We start from the raw sequence: 23558 nt of genomic DNA on the forward strand, positions 1-23558 counted from the left end.
ATATGTGAAGAAGTCCTCTATTATGTCTGTCCTGAATCTCCCACCCCCATCCTTCAGCCCGGACACTGAGGTCCAGCTCCGAGGGTCTTCTGGCAGTTCCCTCACTGCAAGAAGTGAGGTTACAGGGAACCAGGCAGAGGGCCTTTTTGGTAGTGGCACCCACCATGTGGAACACCCATCGGGTGTCAAGGAAATAAACAACTATCTGACTTTTATAAAAAGCCCCGTTTAGGGAAGTTTTTAATGTCTGATGTTTTATCGTGTTTTTAATATTCTGTTAGAAGCAGCCCAGGTGATCCATAGCATATGTCTCCTCAGCTATTCTCTAATATATAGTTCTAATATATTTCTGAAAAGCATAGTTATAGCTGATTTGAGTTGTCTCCAGAAACCCTTTCTGTCAAACAGAGAACGAATAAAACTTTATTTGCGTCAGCCATAGGCCATAGCAACAAAAGAACATTGCAATATACAGAGAACAGAAATAAAAAGTTGATTATATAAAACACAGTTTAGGGTACTGAATCAGCAGTCAAATGGTGGATCTTATTCTGATTGTCCCAGCTAAAAGCCTTGCAACCTTTGCTGTCACCTGCTCATCTTGATCTGCCAAGAGAAAGGACACTGTGGCAGTGGTTGGGCGACCTGGAATGGACAATAAAAGAGGGGTGATCGTCTCATTCCTCAAGTCTTTACAAAGAGTGCAAGCCAGAAGGGCATGCGCCACTGAGTCTGTACTGCCTTCTCCACAGGGACATAAGTGTTTTGTGTGTGGAATCTGTTGGAATCGTCCCTCAAGTGCAGCCGAGGGCAATACATTCAATCTTGCCAGAGTAAAAGCCCGTCTATATTTTGGAATTGCTAGGTTATGCAGATGGAATGCCAGAGAATCAAAACAGGAAGGTGGATTTATGGCATGGCTTTCTCTGATGCCATTACAGATAAGGAGTGAGCTGTACATAGCAAATTAGCAAAGGGCTGCTGAGCTGCACTCACCATTGTGAGGCCTGAGGAGGTGATTATGATGATGCCTCTCCAGCTGCTGTCATTGGCTGTGGACGCCCTGTGATGTCACATAAGCACATGACACCTCAGTGGATATACAAAAGCAGCCCAAGGGGAAGTTTGAAAAGGACACAGTGGACAACAGTTGTGTTATTCAGTACTTGGCGATCTCCTTCCGCAGGGAGGCGAAGTGGCAAATGGAAGGAGGCCACCATACGTCAATGAGATGCTATGGAGCAATGAGAAGGCAAGTGTACCTGCTGAGCAGGACCTCAGCTTGAAAGCAGCAGACATCCATGGTTGGAAGCTGGCAATGGACCTGGCAGAAGCTGTGAATAGCATGTGGAAGCCCGGGATGCTGCAGGGCTGAAGGAGGATGAAGTTTGTGCATGTAAGCTGGTTGAAATTCACCTACAGAAGGCCATTGACAAAAGCTGTGTGGATATTTGTGGGTTGATGCTGGGGTAAGTATCAATGGAGAGTGTGGACATAGATCACCCACCAGACATGCAATGCCTGGGAATTGCATGTTCAGATAGTGGTGTAGGCTGTCCTTCAGGCTCAGGGTGGATGAACCACTGGATATTCATGGGTGTAAGCCAGCAGAGGTTGGCAGGCTGGCCAGTGGAGGTGCCTGGATGATAACTGTTGAACGAGGGCCATTCCCCTCAATGAATCTGTGTTTGCCTTTCATGGATGTCACAAGCCGACGAGGCTTTCCCCGAAAGCAGCAATGAAGGGGACAGCGGAGCTTAAGCAAGCCATCTTCTACTTCTAAATCAAGGTATTTCTAAATACATCTAAGTAACATTCATGACATTCCCCTTTCCAGTACCAGGATGGGAGGCTGTGCAGATGCATCTCTAAGCAGTTGCCGTGGGCTGCAAACTTCCTGTGATGTCACAAATGGGCAGGGTGGCTGAGGAGAAAGAGACAGTTACTAGTGGGAGATGGCTGGAAGAAGGGAGAAACCTCAGTACAAGGTTCAGGGGAAGTTGGGGTGGGTAGGCAGGGCCAGCTGGATAAGCAGAAGTTGAACATGGGATTATTGTGCTTGATTGGCCAGCAAACTCGCCTGACCTGAACCCCATAGAGAATCTATGGGGCATTGCCAAGAGACAGATGAGAGACATGAGACTGAGCAATGTAGAAGAGCTGAAGGCTGCTATTGAAGCATCCTGGTCTTCCATAACACCTCAGCAGTGCCACAGGCTGATAGCATCCATGCCACACCACATTGAGGCAGTAACTGATGCAAAAGGGGCCCAAACGAAGCACTGGGTGCATATGCATGCTTCTGCTTCTCAGAGGTCCAATATTGGTCTATTTGCAATCCTTGTTTTGCTGGTTTCATTTAATATTCTAATTTTCTGAGATTGTTAATTTGGGGTTTTCATCAGCTGTACGCCATGATAATCACAATTATAACAAATAAAGGCTTGACATACCTCGCTTTGCATGTCATGAGTCTATCTCATATATTAGTCTCACCTTTTAAGTTGAATTACTGAAATAAATGAACTTTTCCACGATATTCTAATTTTCTGAGTTTCGCCTGTATAGGATGAGTAACATAATGTCCTCAGTGGATCTCTGAGATTATGCAGAATGGGATAGAAAGAAGGATTTCTCTAAATTGTGACGAGCCTTAGCTATATAGGATGTTATGGTCATACAAAAATGTTACTGCAGCAAATTATATTGGGTAATCATTTCATGGGAGAATCAGTGAAGCGTTCTTAAAATCTCATGTCCAAGTGCTGTTACTTTTCTATCTTTTTTTTAGGTCATTGATTGCCAGATTTCAGTATCATAGCACTAACGAACAGGAGAGGCTCAAAGTAAGTTCAATGCTTATTTTCCAGAAGATGTAAGATTCGCAGTCACTTTGTTCCATACGATACAAAGGCATAGAAGGGCATATTAAAATTCATGCAAGATTATAGAGTCAAGTTTTTGAATAAATTAAGTTCAACTGTGTTGCCATAAATTGCCATGCATTATTTATTTTTACACATGTTTGTCAAAATTTTATAATGAATAATTTATTCATCGCGTATCATTTGATGTAGTTCGCCTTTCATGCACTCTAAATCAATATGTACAAACCAGAAATGGTAGTGCTGGAGCAAATTTGCTGTGATAGCTATTCCCGATACTTTGTTATAGTGCTAGGTTTGCAATGAGCTGGAATGTAAATGACTCATATCAAGGTGGTGTGTGTGTGTATGTGTATGTATTTGTGTGTGAGAGTGTCTCCCAGAACACCTATATGATGCTGCTCCTCATTTTTTCTTCAACATCAAAAAACATGAAGCCCTTCGTTTATTTGTTTAGGCTGCAATCCGAATCACATTTAATCAAAATCAAGTCCTACTGCATTTAATGAATTTACGCCCAAATAAATGGGACAAGGGTTGCAGCTTTACTTATCATCTGCAACTGGCAAGAAACCCAGCAATTTATCTCTTATCACTTGCATTTATCTCTTATCACCCTTCCCCTTTTCCTAGTTCAAATCTGGATTCCTTGAGGCTGAAACCTATATATTATTTTGCTGCTCTATAAAGTGACTCACGTATTGATGTTATAACAACGGTACGTCTTATGGAACTTTTTTGCCTCTTTGTGTTCAAAGAGCAGGATGTGTAATAGTTCTCCTTATAGATCTTATGCAATGTTTCCATTCCCTCTCCCATTGCTGACACACTGTGCTGCATCAGCATAATGCAGAGCTGTTGTTTCGTTTTAAAGATTTTTTTTCAGCAACACAATCAGCATTCAGTAAGGATGATAACATGCAAAAGGGTGCAATTAATGCAGTCGACGTGTGCTGCAATATGCCATTCCCATTATACAAAGCCCTCCCTATACCTTCTGACATTTCTCAGATGAAAACTCCTGCAAATGAGTGGGTGAAGCTAAGGGTAGAATGACACAACGCAGTTGCACAGCTATCAGGAGAACCACGGGGCCAACACAAAGCAGACTCTAATGTACCAGAAGTAGAAAATTAGGAATTAAAGGTTAATGCTGGCAGATGACAGGATTCTTTGGTGATCACTTGTAGCCGAGTAAGATTGTCTTCCATAAACACAGTTTTAACAATGAGTCTGTAAGTGACTGTGGAGGCCAATTCTGGATCCACACATCCTTCCACAGTGGGGACATACCGCTTGTTATCATCCGCCTGTTCTGTCGTTGAGGACTTCTTGGATCATTCTTTGTCTAGCTCCTTCCCTTTGACCTTACTGCCTTGGATGACCCTGCTGGAAGTACGGGATTGCCGATAGCTTCGCTCACAAGGGTCATAGGAACATGCAAGCCCACTCACCACAACAAAGTGATGAGTGGGACATATAATCCACAAATTATATTATATTATATTATATTATATTATATTAATTATATTATTATATTAGTACTATTCAGAAGGTTCTATAGCTGAGGAAGCCAAGGCTCAACAATGAATGACTAGCTATTGTTGCTCTATTTGCAATCCTTGTTTCGCTGGTTTCATTTAATATTCTACTTTTCTGAGATTCTTAATTTGGGGTTTTCATCAGCTGTACACTATAATCATCACAATTATAACAAATAAAGGCTTGACATATCTCACTTTACATGTCATGAGTCTATCTCATATATTAGTTTTACCTTTTAAGTTGAATTACTGAAATAAATGAACTTTTCCACGATATTCTAATTTTCTGAGTTTCACCTGTACATTTCCAGGAAGCTTTCTCCATCACAATTTGTGTCCTTAGGAAACCATTTTCTTCTGTCACATGTATTCAAGCAAACAATTACTCTTTCCAAGAAAAAAACCCCATGTCAACCATTTAAGTGGGCTTTGGGCTTCAAGCAAACCTTCCCACATGTTAGTCTCTTTAGCAAACAGACAAGCTAAATAAACTGAAAGTCAGCACAGTCACTCTCTCTTTCTCCCATTCAGGCTCAACCTGACCTGTTGATTTCCTTTTACTAGTGACAGACAGCAGCTACAACAGAAATTACTAGCGGTTTTGAAACTCGAAAATTTACCATAGTTGAAGGACAAATTGAAGTAGAATACATTACTCTTCTGAAACGTTAATATTCTTCTTACTTTTACAAGTGGTTCGTTGTTCCAACTTTCCTTATTAACTGCTATTACAGTTTGTAAATCATGAAAAGTATGAAGGCATTTGGTAACTGGGGAAAAGGCATTTATCTGTTCTTGCAATTTTCTGGTAAATATCAGAATTATTATGCTATTTCCCACTGCAAACTCAGAGTACTGCTGGGAAATTCACAGAGTTTAGCACACTAACAGTAACACACACATAAATACTCAATTACACGTGGGAATAAAATAAAACCATAGTGGAGAACTTGCGACCCACAGGGCAGATCTGGACGGCCAGGGTCTCCTAATCTAGCATAACATCTCTCCTGCCAGGTCATGCTTCTAGTTTATCTCAACCACATACCCTTAAGAGTCCCCCCAATCTAATCTACCCACATCTCATTCTTTGCCTTGGTTCCAGATACTGAAATGGCCCCAAAACATGTCCCTTGACTTTGGAGAGCTGATAGACACACCATACGTTTAAAGCCCTCATCCCAAAGGATCCTGGGAACTTTAGTTCACAGATCCCAGCATCCTTACAAGCTACAGTTCCTGAGTTGCTTCTGTTCTACATAACTGCTTGTGTTTTGACAACATTAATTGTGTATTTTTGGAGCACTGAACTCCCCACCCCTTGGCTGCCAGAGTGAACTGAATTTTAACTGCAGGCATCCTAAACCTTGCTTCTAATCTTCCCCTCCCACCCCCGATCACATATACAGCTGCCAGTTAGTTCTGTCAGTTGGTTTGGGGTTGTTTTAGGTACGATTCCTGTGTGACTTTCTGTCATGAGGGGTGGGATGCAGAAGGAGGGCAAGAAAACGAGTTTTCTTGGTTTTGTTGACTTGCGTAGATTCTTAAGTGTGGCGACTGGAAGGTTGATGGAAACATGTGAGAGGATCAGGAATGAATGGGTGAGTGTATGTGTGCTTTGTGTGTGTAAATGATGTAACTTTTTAGTTTCAGGAAACAAGACCCATTGCATTTTTTTAAAAAAAGAAACCTGCTTATAGCTGGACAGAATTGCTTAATGTTATTGGACATTCAAGTGGGCTGAGATGAATTTTGATACATTTTTTATTATTATTCAAAATTATAACAAGACATATTATCCAAAAACATATCATCCTTATTCCCCCCCCCATTTTTTCTCCCTCCCACCTCCCCACCTCCCACACAGAACCCCCCACCCCCACCCCACCCCCGACTTCCCTCAGTTCCAGTCTTTGGTTTCTCTAATAATGTTGTTTTCTGCATGTTAAAAAGTTGTATAGATCCTCAAACTGTTTAGCTGATTATTATCAGTAAAAAAAAAATTGTGAATGTTTATTCAAAACCTGCCAAGGAGTCCAGTTCGCTTTGTTGCATCTTCAGATACTTTGTAAAAGGTTCCCATTCATCCTTAAAGTCACAGTTATCCTTGTCCCGTAGCTTATATGTCAGTTTTGCCAGTTCTGCATAGTCCATCAGTTTTTCTTGCCATGATTCTTTAGTTGGGATTTCTTCAGTCTTCCATCCTTGTGCTACCTGAACTCTCGCAGCCGTTGTTGCATACATGAAGATGTTTTTCAACTTGGAAGCTGCCCTTTGGACAGTGGAGAAATGTTTTTATGAGCCTCTTTGGGAAGTATCTTCTATTTTTGAAAGCAGCATATTAATAAACATAAAATAATGCAGATTAAAATGCTGAACTGGGTATACCTTGATCTAGCAATTGTCCCTTGGATAATTCAAAACCTGTATTAATATCTACTTTGGCTATTGCTATCTTGGCTGTGAGTCCTGCTTCCTGCCTTGTGGGCTTTTGTCCACCTGGCCTGGGAAGACTGGGCCCAGACTGACTCCAACTACAAAAGCTGAGGCTGTTGAACAGATTCTTGGCCTGGGGTGTTGTTTGGGTTTTCTGGCTTTTTTGGGGGGGTTGCTGTTGTTGCTGTTTGTTTTCTCTATCCTGTGATTTATGTGGAAATTGTTGCATTTGGTTATGCATTTTTAAATGCTTTATTTATTGTTTACGACTACTTTTGTAAGGATGCATTTTTTCATGTTGCAAGCCTCCTTGAGCATGGTTTAAACTGTGGAAAGGTGACATACAAATAAAGTTATGTGTGTATACACCTGTATTTCATTATTCTTTGTATTCATTATTTTTTCCCACAACATTGTTGATTCTTTAAAATATAATGTACCAGAGTTTTTTTCCCTTTGCACTTCAGTGTAGTGTATATAACTATCTGGAACAGATTAATCTAGGGAAGGAAATGGTTCTTTTGTCTGTCCCCATCTCTCATTCCTTTTCCTCCTGAAAAGCTTTTTGGTCAATGTGGAAGATTATATTGTCTCCTAGTTCTTGTATCACCACCTTGTGGTTGGCATCCATCTGTGTTGGGACAACATGAAAATGTGGACCTTTGGGGCTGAAGTCTAACCATTTGAAAGTTAAAGTGCCTGCTGTGGCTGTAGAGAGAGATACAGGAGAGACAATTTTGTTGCAGCTGGGGCAGATGAAGGTGTCTGGTCAGGCTGATGGAGGTGTACCATGGCATGCCTTTTCTAGTCACTGGAGCAGGCATAGGCAAACTCAGCCCTCCAGATGTTTTGGGACTACAACTCCCATCATCCCTAGCTAACAGGACCAGTGGTCAGGGATGATGGGAGTTGTAGTCCCAAAACATCTGGAGGGCCGAGTTTGCCTACGCCTGCACTGGAGGGTCCAAACACTCTATGGAATCTGTTCAGCTGGTGAGTTTCTTAAATCTTACTAGATCAGCAGATCTCTATCCTGATCTTTATCCTTCCTGTCCCTCCTTCTGCCTGAGTGAGGAGACTGGAACCATATCACACCAACTGCCTTGATCAACTGGGCTTGAGTGGGCCTGTTCTCTGTCTTTCTGATGAAGAAGAGTTTGGATTTGATATCCCGCTTTATCACTACCCAATGGAGTCTCAAAGCAGTTAACCTCACAGAGTGTTTGTTGTGGGGGAGGAAGGAAAAGGAGAATGTTAGCTGCTTTGAGACTCCTTAAAGGGAGTGAAAGGCGGGATATCAAATCCAAACTCCTCCTCCTCCTCCCCTTCTTCTTCTTCTTCTTCTTCTTCTTCTTCTTCTTCTTCTTCTAACATTCTCCTTTGCCTTCCTCCCCCACAACAAACACTCTGTTAGGTGAGTGGGGCTGAGAAACTCCAAAGAAGGCGACTAGCCCAAGGTCACCCTGCAGCTGCATGTGGAGGAGTGGAGACGCGAACCCGGTTCACCAGATTACGAGTCTACCGCTCTTAACCACTACACCACACTGGCTCTCTGCTGCCCTTTAGGGTAGTGGTTCACCCAAATCCCATATGTCCCAGGGTCAAATTCCTCCACCTTCTTCCCTTTATTCTAGTCCAAGTATTTGTTTAGCGTTGGATGGGAAGGAGGAATAATCTTTCCCCTTTCTTATATCTAGGAAGGGCCTTTTTTCCAGAGGAAGCCTCTCTCCCCTCTTTCCTCCCATTCTCTATTTTTATTTATTTATTCGTCAATCTGGTCCCCTCCCCCCTCCAATTCACAACTCTTTAGATTTGTGAAGCAATGGTTTCTCTCTGCATTTATTGTGACTTACTTGTAAACAGATCACAGCAATTTAGAAATTGCACTAATTGTTTGGTGAGCAGGTTTTGATCATAGTTCAGCATCAATTTACGGCTGTATGCTAAATATTATCCTTTTCCTAAATGGTCCATAAAGCAATGCTTTAGACTTTTTTTTTTGTTGTTAATGGAAACATTTCTGAACTCCCCACAGGATGTTATTAAATTAGACATTTCCATTTTTTAATTAAGTAATATGTATGTGTCTTAGGGCGGGGAGAGGGAGGGATGCAGTCAGCTATAGAAAAGTAATGGTTGCAAGTTGTTGCGACATTGTTTCCAGACAGCTGTAATCCCGTTACTAGACATTAATTACACATTTATTTAAGCAATTAAGCATGGAAATGGCATTATTGTCAAGGATGTGATGTATGACCTGAAAGTAATTTGGTTAATGAGGAACAAGAAGTGTTTCTTAACTAGGGCAGGTATTTGGTTAGTGCCATTGCTAATTACCCCCAACAAACTTCAGTCAGAGTATTCCATACTTGGTGGTGGTCTTTTTTTTATTTAGCAAGAAAACCTAGAAACAAACCTAGAAGCAATAACAAGAATAAGAATACTACAATCCTAAATATACTCACTTGGAAATAGGACCCAACAGCACTTACTTCTGAGTAAACATGAATCTGTAAATGATATTGTTTTGCTTGCAGTAAAAAAAGGTAAAGGTAAAGGACCCCTGACAGTTAAGTCCAGTCGCAGATGACTCTGGGGTTGCGGCGCTCATCTCGCTTTGCAGGCCAAGGGAGCCGGCGTTTGTCCGCAGATGGTTTTTCCAGGTCATGTGGCTAGCATGATTAAGCTGCTTCTGGGGCAATGGAACACCGAAACCAGAGCAGCACACAGAAACGCCATATAACTTCCCGTCAGAGCGGTACCTATTTATCTACTTGCACTGACATGCTTTCAAACTGCTAGGTTCGCAGGAGCTGGGATAGAGCAACGGGAGCTCACCCCGTCGCGGGGATTTGAACCGCCGACCTTCTGATTGGCAAGCTCAAGAGGCTCAGTGGTTTAGACCACAGCGCCACCCACGTCCCTTTATTTGCTTGCAGTAATAGAGGATAAATTAGATTGGGTATACATATAAGTGTGAATTTATATCATTTGCACTTTCTGAAACAAGATAGGAATGAAAGCGCAGCCCCCCATTGAAATCCAAACTTCTCTGAATTTTCCCATTGCAGTGGCAACATCGTAGGTTAATCCAAGGCACAATTATTTCTAATTGAAAACTTTTTGCAAAAAAAATGTGAATATTAGGCAATTGAGAGAAATGAAAATTGTCTCCCTGGAGACAACAAGGCAAGCTGCTCTGCTATATGCATCTTTCTGTTGCTCCTGACTTGACACTCCAGTTTTAAGTTTATGTCTTCTCTTAAGCACACAAACACACGCACACCCCACCGAACATCAGTATTTTGTGAACAGAGATGAGGGCAAATGTAAGATAATGTAAACAGAGTTGGGCCTCACTAGGGTAAGAGGAGAGCTGGTTAATGTTGAGTTGCAACTTCATTAAAGCAAAACTTCACATTTGGCTGAGCTATGCCTTACATCCCATAGGGACGCTGGTGGCGCTGTGGGTTAAACCATAGAGCCTAGGACTTGCCGATCAGAAGGTCAGCGATTTGAATCCCCGTGACAGGGTGAGCTCCCGTTGCTCAGTCCCAGCTCCTGCCAACCTAGCAGTTCAAAAGCACGTCAAAGTGCAAGTAGATAAATAGGTACCACTCTGGCAGGAAGGTAAACGGTGTTTCCATGAGCTGCTCTGGTTTGCCAGAAGCGGCATAGTCATGATGGCCACATGACCTGGAAGCTGCATGCTGGCTCCCTCGACCAATAAAGCGAGATGAGCGCCGCAACCCCAGAGTCAGCCATGACTGGACCTAATGGTCAGGGGTCCCTTTACCTTTACCTTATGCCTGACATCCCAGGCTGTTTCTATAATGTTCCACAGTTAAACTGTGCAATTCACCACCGTATTTCAGCAATGATTTGCCGTTCCATCTATCTATCCATCTATCTATCATCTATCTATCTATCTATCTATCTATCTATCTATCATCTATCTATCTATCATCTATCTATCTATCTATCATGCATATTCTTCAGCTTTTAGTGTAATTTTCTCCTAATGAACACATTTTTATATGTGGTTTTAAGTTAGAGGCACATAGTTGCAATTTTTCCTAATACAATGCCTTTGGTCATGTTATTTTTACCAATATATTCATTTACACACACTTTCCTGTAATGTATGCATTTTTGTAAAGATTGGTTGGTTGGAGAACTGCATTTCAAAATTCAAATAAGTGCAAATTTCAAAGGATGGTTGCTTTTCAATTATCATATTGTTTTGGAAATTGGTTAAGATCCCCCTCTAAATGCAAACTTGATTGAATTTCTCTCCTGTCTCTAAGTTCACTGCAGTTGGATGCAAGCTATTCTCATCTGCATGGGCCAACCCAGCTCCAATTCTATGATGGAGGCATGGCTAGAGCAAATGCTTTGCGTGCAAAAAAATAAAATAAAACCCAGGTTTTATCCCTGGAACATTGTCTTCCAAAAAAGGAGGAGGTGATGGCAACAAGTTTTGCCTGAACCATTGGGAGCTGGGTTAGGTGCAGAATAATCAAATGGGTTACAAGACCACTTCTTGGAGCTACACAACCAGCCCAAGAGCAACGAATGTGCTGCTTGGAAAAGCTGTTGCCATTTTCCTTTTTTGAACACTTATATTAGATCTCCACACGAAAGCTCTCTCGAGGATAGAAGTGTGGATTATATGCAACAAATGAGAAGCTGGCTCTCTAGGTCATGACCTCTTACCAGTTGGCCTGTGGCAAGGCTATCTCTGAAGCCCCGGGATTGGCTGCACCCCGAGGCAAGTTATTGAGCAAGATGAATAATTGATTTATGAAGTAGGGCAGTTTGAATTCTGTCATGTTAATGGAGGTGAGCAGCTGTACGAGTAGACAAATGTTGCATGCCCATCTGCATCTTTCCTTTATTTTTTTAAAGACCATTTGAATCTTAAATAAATTGTTTCATCACTGAAGCGAAGCCCAACTTGCATGATAAGTGCACACTCTCCTAACTTTAAATAGGCTCAGTTTTTGAGGAGATGGAGAGAGAAATCCCCCATGAATATGGGTATGGGAGATTTTATTTTTATTTTTTTGGAGGGGTGAGGAAAATTCATTATGTGTTTTAAAGATTCTTCCAGCCCCTACCATCAGAAACTCTGGATGCATGTAGACTGATGAGTTACCATCTTTGAATTTATGACACCTGAAATTTGCCCAACATCACAATGCATGCTTCATCACCCACAAATGGGGGGAAAAACTGAACACCAAAATTTACCTTTTTTTCTCCCCCCCCAAAAAAAATTTGAAATATTCTGACAGCTATGGAGCCATTCCACCATCAAGTAATTAAAAAATTAAATGGGTTGCTTGATGGATTGGGTGAGACCTATTGATAAATGTCTTATTAACAGATATTTCCTTGCACAGCTTGTGTTGGAATTCTCTGAATCTGTTTGTTTCTTATTGCCATTCCTATACACAGTTAATGAAAGTTGATTTTATTTTAATCTAATTACTTGAGGGGGGAAAGATACTCAACAACATTCTGCTATACTTGTCTGTATTTGTTTTGTAAGTTTCTGTTATCTTTTATTCATCTACCAGAATTCTTCTCTCTATTTTCATTTGCTTGCATTATTTCAATGAGTTAGTTGCATGCCTCTCCTTTTGGGGTGTAATGAAAATGTAATGTACAGCCATCATGCGTAAGTGTGGGTTGTCACACATCACTGGTGATTTAACTGTTTCTTTTTGCTAATGTTTTCGCATTTTGCTTATTGAAAGTGCACACAAAAAGTTATAAATACAAATATATTCCAGGTATTCACAATTCTGGGCTTATGTCTGTTATTTTCAGCATATCTACTCTGAGTAAAACTTAGTTGGATACAATCCAGAAGGTGAAATTCTTTATACAATAACCTGTAGTAAGTCCCATTGAGCTCTGTTTAATTCGAAGTAGAAATATATAGGATTGCATCATTAGTAATTTACTGCCAAATCAGTAGCTATCACACCACAGTAAAATGGATATTAGCTTATACTACAGTGGTACCTCTGGTTAAGAACTTAATTCGTTCCAGAGGTCCTTTCTTAACCAGGAACTGTTCTTAACCTAAAGCACCACTAATGGGGCCTCCCGCTGCCACCACACAATTTCTGTTCTCATCCTGAGGTAAAGTTCTCAACCTGAGGTACTACTTTCAGATTAGCGGAGTCTCTAACCTGAAGTGTCTGTAACCCGAGGTGTCTGTAACCTGAGGTACCACTGTATATGGAAGCTCTATTGCCATTAAGGTTTAATAAACTCTTTTTTACTCATGGCAAAAACTTCCATTGATTGGGAATGCTTTTGGTACTAGAAATGATTTCCCCAGGCATTATTTGACCCAAGAGATCAGCAAATAACTGGACTGTACAATGGTGATGGGAGAAAATCGGACCAAATCTTTATTGACAGCAGCAAGCAGAATAAGTGTTGGAATGGCACTGGAGCCAAGATCAGTTCATCATTCCATAACCCCACATTGGTGGAATGGGTCTGCTGGCTTTGGACCACCTCAAACCTGTTCAATGGGAGTCGGTCAGTGCTGAATCTTGCTTTGGTACAAGCCAAGCACACAAGGTCTCCTTGGGTGACCAGGGAGCAGATTCAAACCAGGCACATACCCCAACCCAAGTTTGGGGGTGCTGTGTCAGTCCTCCCCTCAGGCTCCTTATGGGGGGGCTATAGTATGTTGGGCCTGCCCAATGCCATTCCTCCTTTCGCCTAAAAGAGGAAGGGTGAGTGGGGAGCTCTTGAGGTGAACTGACTCTGAGCTCCAGGGGAAGCAGCCTTCTTAAAGCTTTCCCCTCACTTTTGCAAGGGCTCATGGAGCAGCTTCTCCCCATGAACCCATTGCACAGACAAGATTTTGCTGCAATCTATGGGCCCCAGTGGGGCCGAGGACGTGGGTGGTGCTGTGGTCTAAACCACAGAGCCTAGAGCTTGCCGATCAGAAGGTCGGCGGTTCGAATCCCCACGATGGGGTGAGCTCTTGTTGCTCGGTCCCTGTTCCTGCCAACCAGCAGTTTGAAAGCATGTCAAAGTGCAAGTAGATAAATAGGGAAGGTAACGGCATTTCCGTGCACTGCTCTGGTTCACCAGAAGCGGCTTAGTCATGTTGGCCACATGACCCAGAAGCTGTACACTGGCTCCCTCAGTCAATAAAGCAAGATGAGCGCCGCAACCCCAGAGTTGTCCGCGACTGGACCTAACGGTCAGGGGTCCTTTTACCTTTATGAGCCGCAGTGCTTCCGGGAAAAGGTGCCCTGTGCTTATTGGCACAGAACGAGGTTTACGGGAAGCAGTCAGAGTAAGCAATTGGAGTTAACAACACTGAACAACCTGAGAAAGATTTATTGCTCAGATAAGCCTGGCGTCCAGCCCGCTCTCGCTGCGCCAGGCCTCCGCATTCCAAAGTCCACATTCCAATGCTCCGAGCAAAAACAGAGTCCGGCAGCGGTCAGAGAAAGCTGCTGCCTTCTGTGCTTCTTCAGTGTGCTAAACAGAGTCTCACACAGATCTTACTAATAACTAAAAGCAGCTTTATTTATAGCAGAACTATCCATTGTCTAATACAGTGCACAACATCGTGAATACACGTCTGCTCTCTTCAAAAGCGAAAGAAAAAGAGAACAAAGGGTTGAGACTCTTGGAAGTGACGCAGAATCTCCCCCCACCCCACAGTAGGCAGGACGTACTCTCTGAGCTGTTTAACCCTGTAAGCTCAGGTTCTCCTCACAAAATTTAGGCACCCTTTGACTCTAGCTAGGGGATGTGGGTGGTGCTGTGGTCTGAACCACTGAACCTCTTGGGCTTGCCCATCAGAAGGTTGGCGGTTTGAATCCCCATGACTGGGTGAGCTCCTGTTGCTCGGTTCCAGCTCCTGCCAACCTAGCAGTTTGAAAGCATGCCCAAAAGTGCAAGTAGATAAATAGGTACCTCTCCGGCAGGAAGGTAAATGGCGTTTCCATGCGCTGCTCTGGTTTCAGTGTTCCGTTGTGCCAGAAGCGGCTTAGTCATGCTGGCCACATGACCCAAAAAAAACTGTCTGCAGACAAACGCCAGCTCCCTTGGCCTGTAAAGCAAGATGAGCACCACAACCCCAAAGTCATCTGTGACTGGACTTAACTGTCAGGGGTCCTTTACCTTTACCTTTTTAGACTCCAACTAAATGGCAGATGCAAAATAACATTTTGCAGCATTTTGAAAACTGCAACCACTTTCAAAGTTTCAGATTCCAGAATCAAAATTAGCCGCCAACATTCAAAACATGTTTTGAATGCTTATATTTGAATGATGAATATAATCTATACAGACTTGCTAATTTGTACTTTAATATATTGACTGCAAATGCCTGCCAGCTGTTGGATACTGTTCAGTATTAGATTCTATTGCAGCATCTTATTATGTTCAATGCTAATGTTGAGTATACAAATAGCTGCCAAACTGCAGAAAACAAGAGAGAGGCAGATGCCAGTCTTGGGCACAACTTTTGTTCAGCTTCTAAAATTAAAATTTAATTCATCTGAGATCAGTGAAGCCCCACCTCTCTTCAGTCCCCTTCACCTTTGCGGTGGGAAGGTAAACAGCATTTTCATGAGCTCTGGTTTCCGTAACGGCGTTCCATTGCACCAGAAGTGGTTTAGTTATGCTGGCCACATGACCCGGAAAGCTGTCCGCAGACAAACGCTGGCTCCCTCGACCTGAAAGCGAGATGAGCGCCACAACCCCATAGTTGCCCTTGACTGGACTTAACCATCCAGGGGTCCTTTACCTTTTACCTTTAGTCCCTGCAATCTATGGCAAATGTATGCTAGTTTTGGGCCCATGTAATCAGCTTGGGAATGGTTGAGTTTGAACATTTTAAATGAAATGCACCATATGCCATATATTTGGGAATTTGCCTCATTTCACATTTTTGCAAACTTTGAAAAGTGCTTCTTTTTATCCACATTCACAGTAAGCATTCTCAGGTTACTACTAGCTCAACTGGCTACTTACTCAACGATGCTCTGTCTCCACAATTGGTGACAGTAATGCTTCTGAATACCAGTTTCTGGAAACCACAGAAGGGGAAAAGGTTCTTGTGCTCATGTTCTGCTCCCTAGTTTCCCACAGGCAACCAGAGGTAGTTTAAGGAGATGACAGAAATCACTGGCTTAAAGCTGACCTAAAGTCCAGAGGGTAGCATTATTATCAATTTACAATGGGGTGGAAGGTTCACAGGCTATGAAGAACTTGCTCACAAATTTATTGACAGCTCCACAAATTATTATAGCTAGGAAGTAGAAGGGGCAAGCAGAATCTAAAATGGAAGATGGTATAAAGATGTGTGGGATATAGCTATTAATGATAAATTAACATGTGCCATTAAGGTAAGACAGGGAATATGCAGGAGAAATTATTTTGAGGTGATATGGAGGGCGTTTGTAGAATTTGTACTGTTAAAACGGAAAGGGGTCAAACCATCACGAGAGGTTTTGAAATTTTGGGAGGTTGGATAGCTACAATGGAATGGCCTCAGTGGTAGGGTGCACATTTTTATTGTTTATTTATGGTTATTTCTCTCTCTCTCTCTCTCTCTCTCTCTCTCTCTCTCTCTCTCTCTCTGTGTGTGTGTGTGTGTCCAGATATATATACTAAGAAGCTCAAGATCTTCAATTAGTAGGTGGGATATAAATACTCCTAAATGAACAAACGAACAAATGAACGAATACAAGGTGTTAGGTTAAAAAGAAAGGGAAAAGGCTTTTAGTACCCTGCACACATCTCCATAACTACCACATTTACTAGTTGCGTGTCAAAGCCCCAAGCCACCCCCATGAGAATAAAGACACAAGGACACAGAATTTTAGGTTACTGTTAATGGGCAAAATTTAGGCCACAACTTTATTGGTTACAGAATGTGAGCCGTATTGGCTTAAGCATTGGCATCCACAGACTATATCTGACTCCTGCCTGCCTTGCAGGGGGTCTGGTAAAGGTAAACCACCAGTAGGGAGAGCCCCACTGATGTGGACCAATTCGAGCATCCCCTGGGTTCCCGCTGGGGTCGTGGCATGGCTCTAGCCCCTCCCCAGGCTTCGGATGAACGAATGAACAAACGAATGAATACAAGGCATTAGTTTAAAAGGAAAGGGGAAAGGCTTTTAGTACCCTGCACACATTTCCATAAGTACCACGTTTACTAGTTAGTGCAACCTGAGAAAGGGATAAGGGGCATGTCATGGAACTCAACTCAAATGTGACAAAACCAGCCATTGGTGTGCACAAGATACCTCATGCTTATTCTGCCATGTACAGCTACAATTGACCAACAGTGAGGATGGAAAGCTCCAAAGGAGATACTGTTGTATTGTGTTCAGATCCAGCTTCTGGCCTTCCCAAGTGAAGCTGTCCTTACATTCATCAAGATAACAAAGTGCATCCCATTAGCTAAACAATAATAGGGTGTCCTGTAAAACAAACTACATCTCTCTTTCTTTTCTCTGCTTTTAGTTGTAGGCTTGCTTCCCAAGTTCCAAAATTTTGTAGCTAAGGTCACCAGTGACATGTCATATGTTTCTTGTGGCCAATGCATACCTTCCTAGCAATCCGTCTTGGGCTGCGGAGAGTGTTTTGGCTGCTCCACCTATGGCCTCATAACTTGGTGTTCCTTTGCCCCTGGTGAGGCCTGTTTATTAGCAGTGGATACTTCAGCCATGCTTGTCATTATTAATCATCATATCTTGTTAGACAAACTGAGCTTTCATTAGGGACTCACCTCTCTCTGTCTTGCTTAACTTGAGCAGCCCTTATCTGATTGATCATTCTCTACATGTGATATGAGCTCCTCTTAGAATCCCTTTTATCATTCTTCCTTCGTGCCTCACTCTCAGGCTCTCCGTACACGATTTCATTAGCACTCATTACAACATGTTATGGTCTCCAATTGCATTACCATGCAGACAGCACACTGCTGTGCTGAGGTCTTCCCTGACTTTCTGATTCCACTTTGACACGCTGAGAGCATTTCTCTGAGAAATATAATGAGTGTTATTATTTTAATCTGACTTTTTTTTCCACAACAGACCTCTCTGTTGGCGGCAAGTGACATGGCTTGTGTTTGACACCTACTAACTCTGTAAAAATGTCACTTGTAATGTTAAACTGCTAACATGACTTTTCTCTCTCACTTGAGGTAGAAGACTGAACAGTCTGAAGAAGCAAAATACTCCTCCCCCCTCCAGTTTTACTGATAGGAAAACAGCATGTCTATCCCCCCTCAAAGTGAGATTTTTTTAAAAAAACAAGAAAATCTCCCAGAGACAGCACAGTAAATCAAAACTCAACCAGCAGGTACATAGGATGAGGCATTATGTTATTTGCATATTTTCCGCATTTCCCTGAGGTAATCTGTGCAAAACACCGGTAGTGTGATGTAACTTTTGCATCAAGCCCTGTCATTCACAAAAGTCAAGTTAATGCTCTTCTCGGTTGCAGTTATTACCTTGCAAGGAATCCATTTTGGTTTTAAAACTTCACAGACGTTTCCTGAGGTAAGTATGGCACAGTGCATAATATGCTTCACTTTCACAGGACACTTGGGTCCAAATAGCAAAGATCTCTTGGCGCATTCTTTTTTATGTGTATTCCGATAGGTTTACTTTTTAAGTGTGTACCTAAAAATGTGGCCTAAACACAGGTATACTAGGGAGAAAGCCCCAGTGAACACATTGGAGTTTGCCGTCAAGTAAGCATGCATAGGACCACACTGTACAATTCCCAAAAACTGAGCTAGCATTTCTCAGAAGACATTTTTCTGAAACCTTTTCTGAGATTTTTCTCTCTACCCTCATCCTTTTATATTTACATAAATTTATTTGTTTTCAGATTAAAATTTTACAGCCACGTATCCAACTTACAACATAAAAACAAGATTCCAGGGAATCTCTTGGACTTCCTTACTCCCCTTTGTGGGTCAATTGTTAATCATTTTCTCCTGCATCTTTTATGATAATCCAAAACTTTTATAGCTCCATTGTATCCAAAATTCACCATTAAACTACAAGTGTTATTTCAATCCTACTAACGATTTTAGCTGTTTAAAATGGTTTTTAAGATTAATTATAAATTCCCCCCATTCTTTATTAAAAATTTTGTCTTCCTGATTTTTGGTTCTTCCGGTCATTTTAGCCATTTCAGCATAATCCACCGACTTAATTTGCCATTCTCCTCTGGTCAGGACTTAATTTTATTTCCATTATCCTTTCCCATGAAAGAAGGTCACTATGCACATTCCCTCTCTGCAAAACATTCTCCAGTTTTTAAATTTAAATTTCAGTTATTGTGAAAGTCACCATTTCCCCCTGTTATGCTCAACAGTGGTAATAGGTCTGGAACCTTGTGAAGGATTATAGAAGCTGGGCTGTCAATGCATCAATAACCTCTCTTCCTGCCCCCAACAAAAACAAAGTAATTTTGTGAGGCTATTCATACACAACCTTAAGTGTTATCCAGGTGCAATTCTCAGAGAACCCACTTTGAAAATCTGTTACCTAGCTACTAACACAAAACAGTGGTAGCACAGGCAGTCTCCTTTACCAGCTCACCTAGATGGCATTGCATTAAGGAAGGGGCAAGAACATCCTTCTTTAGAAAGAAAAAGAGAAATCACACAAGTGCTTCTACCTTACTTTTGGATGCCCCTGTTTTATTTCAGAACCAACTGAAGGCAGTCAGCAATTTGAGTTTGCTTTTAAAAGAAAATGATAGATCTACTGGTGAAGATTCATGATGAAACATTAAATATTCACTTCTTTCTTTCTTTCTTTCTTTCTTTCTTTCTTTCTTTCTTTCTTTCTTTCTTTCTTCAGTTTCTCTAAACACTATATTAAACATGACCTAACTATGGTTTCTTTCTCCCAAGAGATGTCTGCAGACTAGGAAATCACAAGAAGCATCATGCAAAGATTTGCTTCCAATAAAGATTCAAAACAGAATTGTTTGTACTGGCAGTAGGGGAATTCTATCAAAGAGCAAAGCTAATGAACTGGAGTGTGCAAAAGAGTTAGTTGAATCCCAAATCATGAAGCAAAGTGGGGCCACTTCAGACACATTTGGGGCTTGTCTTATCCAATGAGGGATCTCTCTAAGTGTCCCAACCTCTGACTTGCTTTGGAGTTTCTCAAAGATTTGGATTTTTTTCTTCTTTCTGTGCAGATTTTGTTTCTACAAAAAAATTTAAACATTTCTCTCCAAGCTTGTTATATCCTTATAAACACCAGGCTGGGAAGAAAATGGGAAGAAGGGGAAGAAAGAACTCTTAACTCTTTTGTGAAGGACAATGTCTAGCTTCCAAAAAGAGACAGTGTGTTCATTTTTCCATAACAATGAATGGGGAAGCAACAGAGTCTCCCCCCCCCAATTGTGATTTTGATGCAGTCAGTCAGTCTTTGAAATGCTTTGGACTTAATCTTGCTCTTTTCTCAAGCGGTGAAGCAGGTTCTGAACTGAATTATTTAGGTGGAGCACATTCCACCTAATAATGCACACAATTCACTTCCATTTCTGAACTCCCTTCTAAGTAATGGCAGGGAGGAGTGTATAATAATAATAATAATAATAATAATAATAATAATAATAATAATTTATTATTTATTCCCCACCCATCTGGCTGAGTTTCCTCAGCCACTCTGAACTAGGCACTGCTGAACTAGGTTTCTTTTTAAAAAACAACAACCACGTAATTAGTGTACCATTTATTTATTTTTTAAAAAAATACTAAGTGGTTCACATAAAATATAAAACATGCATTAGGATGATCAATAAAAGTAAGAAGTTGGGTTGCTGTACCTTTCCGGTAAAAGTGACATGATGTCAGTTGATTAGAATGTCTATTTTCTTGCCACTTCAGTTCACAACACAGACTTAAATAAGCTGTAGAAAATCCTAATGCATGACTTTATTCCCCAGCTACACCTCACTGGGCACATGCAGATTATGAAGCTTTCTGAGATCACCAACATTTTTTTCAAAAGTCGAAGGAGATTGGAAAAAGCCACCTTATGAAAAAACGCATATTCCTTGTTATGGAAAAGACAGGGAAGTCTTTGCTGGATGTATGCCTCAGCTTGTAATTCAGACCTTTCAGTCCAATTCAAACCACTGATTTCATTTGTCTTCACGAGCCACATTTATCACGAATACCATAATTGCTTGTTGACTAACCTCCATTAGGTAAAGAGATATTAATGCCATCCTGATTCAACTGCGGCTTTTCTTCAGAATGTTATCTGTGTTTCTGCTTTTGCTGAAAATAATTCACAGCTGTTCACAACAGAACTTAAAGACAGCCCTCGTTTTTCACTGAACATGAAGAGGCTCATTCCCTGGGGCTGTTCTAAAACTGGTTTAAAAGACCACAGTGCTACTGTAGTTCTCTTCAGTTGTCTACCTTAGGGGTAAAGTTAATGTCATGTACTGAGCTTGGATCCTAGAACAATAGGCAGGTAGGATGCTAGAAGGCAGCAACCTGATTGGTCTGCAGGAGCAGCCCAATCAGGCTCCAGGAGGAATTGAATCAGCAACCTGATTGGCCTGCAGGAAAAGTCCAATCAGGCTCCAGGAGGGGAGTTGAATCAGCCAATCACACGGGACCCATTGTGTAAATAATGTATATATAACCAGAGGTTTTGGGAGAAAGCACTCACTGTTTACCATGAGCTGAAATAAAGAGAATGAAATCAACACTCAACTCTGAGTATCTTTCACTTAACATCTGAGGGGTGGATTAAGCACTCCAGCTTCTCCCCAGTTGCTGGTACAGACTTTTGTCCACAAATTTGCAGAGAACCACCTGAAGTAGCCCTTAATCCTAAAATCCTATTTTGTGAAGCTATTCACCCGTAATGAACAGTGGCGTAGCATGGGTTGTCAGCACCCGGGGCAAGGCAAGTAATTTGCGCCCCCTAACCTGTGGATTTGCGCCCCCTAACCCATGGATTTGCGCCCCCTAACCCTAACCCCCAGATGTTGCGCCCGGTGTGGCCGGCCCCCCCTGCACCCCCCACGCTATGCCACTGGTAATGAAATCAGTGGTTTTCCCCCCATCACTTTTTCATGGTGTAGTGGTGATGTGTGTGTGCATGGGCATGGATCTCCTGCTACTCTTACCTAAAAATCATTAACAAGAAGTGGGTGTTGTGATACATATTCTTGCTTTTAACAATTTTGGAACAGTAACTTCTCCTGGCTACTCAGCCAGCTTCTCATTCTACCCATTTCTTGGAATGCTTTTTTTCCTTTTTCTTTTGGCAAAACACTACGTCAGGATAAGCTCCAGGGGGCTTTCTGAAAAGGGTAGTCAACCAGGAGACTGCCTGTGGGGCACTGGAGAGCTCAAGATATTACAAATATTATTATTTTAAATAAAATTCTCAGCTCATCTCCTTTATTATTAATATTAATAAATCCCCTGGAGCTCCTCAGTGGCCAAATTCTGTGCGATTGCCATAAAACTTAGGGAACAAGCTGTGCTAACATTAATGATTAAGGTCTTAGACAACAATTTTAGGTTATATTTTAGTGACTAAGGTTTTAACCTTTATATTTTTAACTTTTGCCATATTTGTATTGTCCCTGTTGTACCTAATTGTATATTCAAATTCATCCCCATCGTGTTTTATGATTTCTCTGATATTGTATGTGAGCTGGAATTTGTCTGGGACTGAAATAATAAATAAATTCATTCATTCATTCAGCCTAAGTCAATAGCCTTCAACAAAATGAACAATAACACCTGCAACAGCGTATACAATAAAACTTTGGCTTACAGCTTCTTGAAAACCTGAACTGATGGACATGAAACTTTAAACATATTATGATTGGGTTTAATAGCAGTATTCTCCAATGATATCATAAAATTGTAGTAACATATCTGCTGAAAGGGGGTGCATTTGTGTGTGTGTGTGTGTGTATATATATACACACACACATCATATATATAATAAGCATGTCAGCCAACCCTGCAAAGTAGAAATTCAGCATGCCACTTTGTGTGACAAGAAAAGTTGTTCCAGCTCTTCAAGCGACTGCAAGTCTCCTACTGATCTGTCATAACTCAGAAGATGAACTAGGAATATTCAAAATGGTTATGCCTTCAGGTCTCCCAGATTGAAAAAAAGCCATCACTTTATTTCCCAACTTGTTGAGTATTTTGTCAATGGTGCACTTTCTTCTGATATTTAGCTTTCTTTTTGTGCTCCCATTAACTGGCTGATCCAGTTTCTAGGGAATCCTGGCTCCTCTATTGCTGATGAAGATTTATTGTGGTATACTAATGTTTTCCCTGTGGTTCGGAAAGGCTCGTGCAAGTATTCTGTGTTTTGCCTTGCAGCACAGAACATATTGATTTGAACCAGGGGGCAACCCATCCACATAGTAAGAAAGCTATATTTTTATTTCAATCAGAGCCTTCAAGATTTTCATTAGGTTCAAATAAATATGATGGAAGGATCAGTGAGCAGGTGACTTGTAAAACCAGAGAGGAATATGGACAAGGCTTAAGTGCCAATGATTAGAACATCTCTTTTGTATGCCTTCTTCAATATAATACCCCAGTATTGTGCAGGTAAAGAAAGAAAGAAAGCAGGAGAGGAATGTTGAAAAATATTTCAGATATTGGTGTACC

At 41.4% G+C, this 23558-nt stretch overlaps 1 protein-coding gene across 2 annotated transcripts; it reads left to right on the top strand.

Annotated features, from left to right (window-relative positions):
• The first annotated feature begins 1062 nt into the window (after positions 1 to 1062).
• Positions 1063 to 21126, top strand: LOC310770292 (uncharacterized protein). 2 transcript variants are annotated; one of them, XM_083630889.1, is made up of 4 exons: positions 1063 to 2005; positions 2792 to 2846; positions 4238 to 4348; positions 20843 to 21126. In XM_083630889.1, exons 1-4 carry the CDS (start codon positions 1956 to 1958, stop codon positions 20936 to 20938), a joined length of 312 nt encoding a protein of 103 aa, XP_083487015.1. In that variant the 5' UTR covers positions 1063 to 1955; the 3' UTR covers positions 20939 to 21126. The 2 variants fall into 2 exon arrangements, 1 of the variants encoding a protein (XP_083487015.1); XR_014552027.1 differs by lacking the exon at positions 4238 to 4348.
• The last annotated feature ends 2432 nt before the right edge of the window (positions 21127 to 23558 follow it).

The sequence above is a fragment of the Podarcis filfolensis genome, assembly GCF_964270895.1.
Source record: "Podarcis filfolensis genome assembly, chromosome: 9".
NCBI lineage: Eukaryota > Metazoa > Chordata > Lepidosauria > Squamata > Lacertidae > Podarcis > Podarcis filfolensis.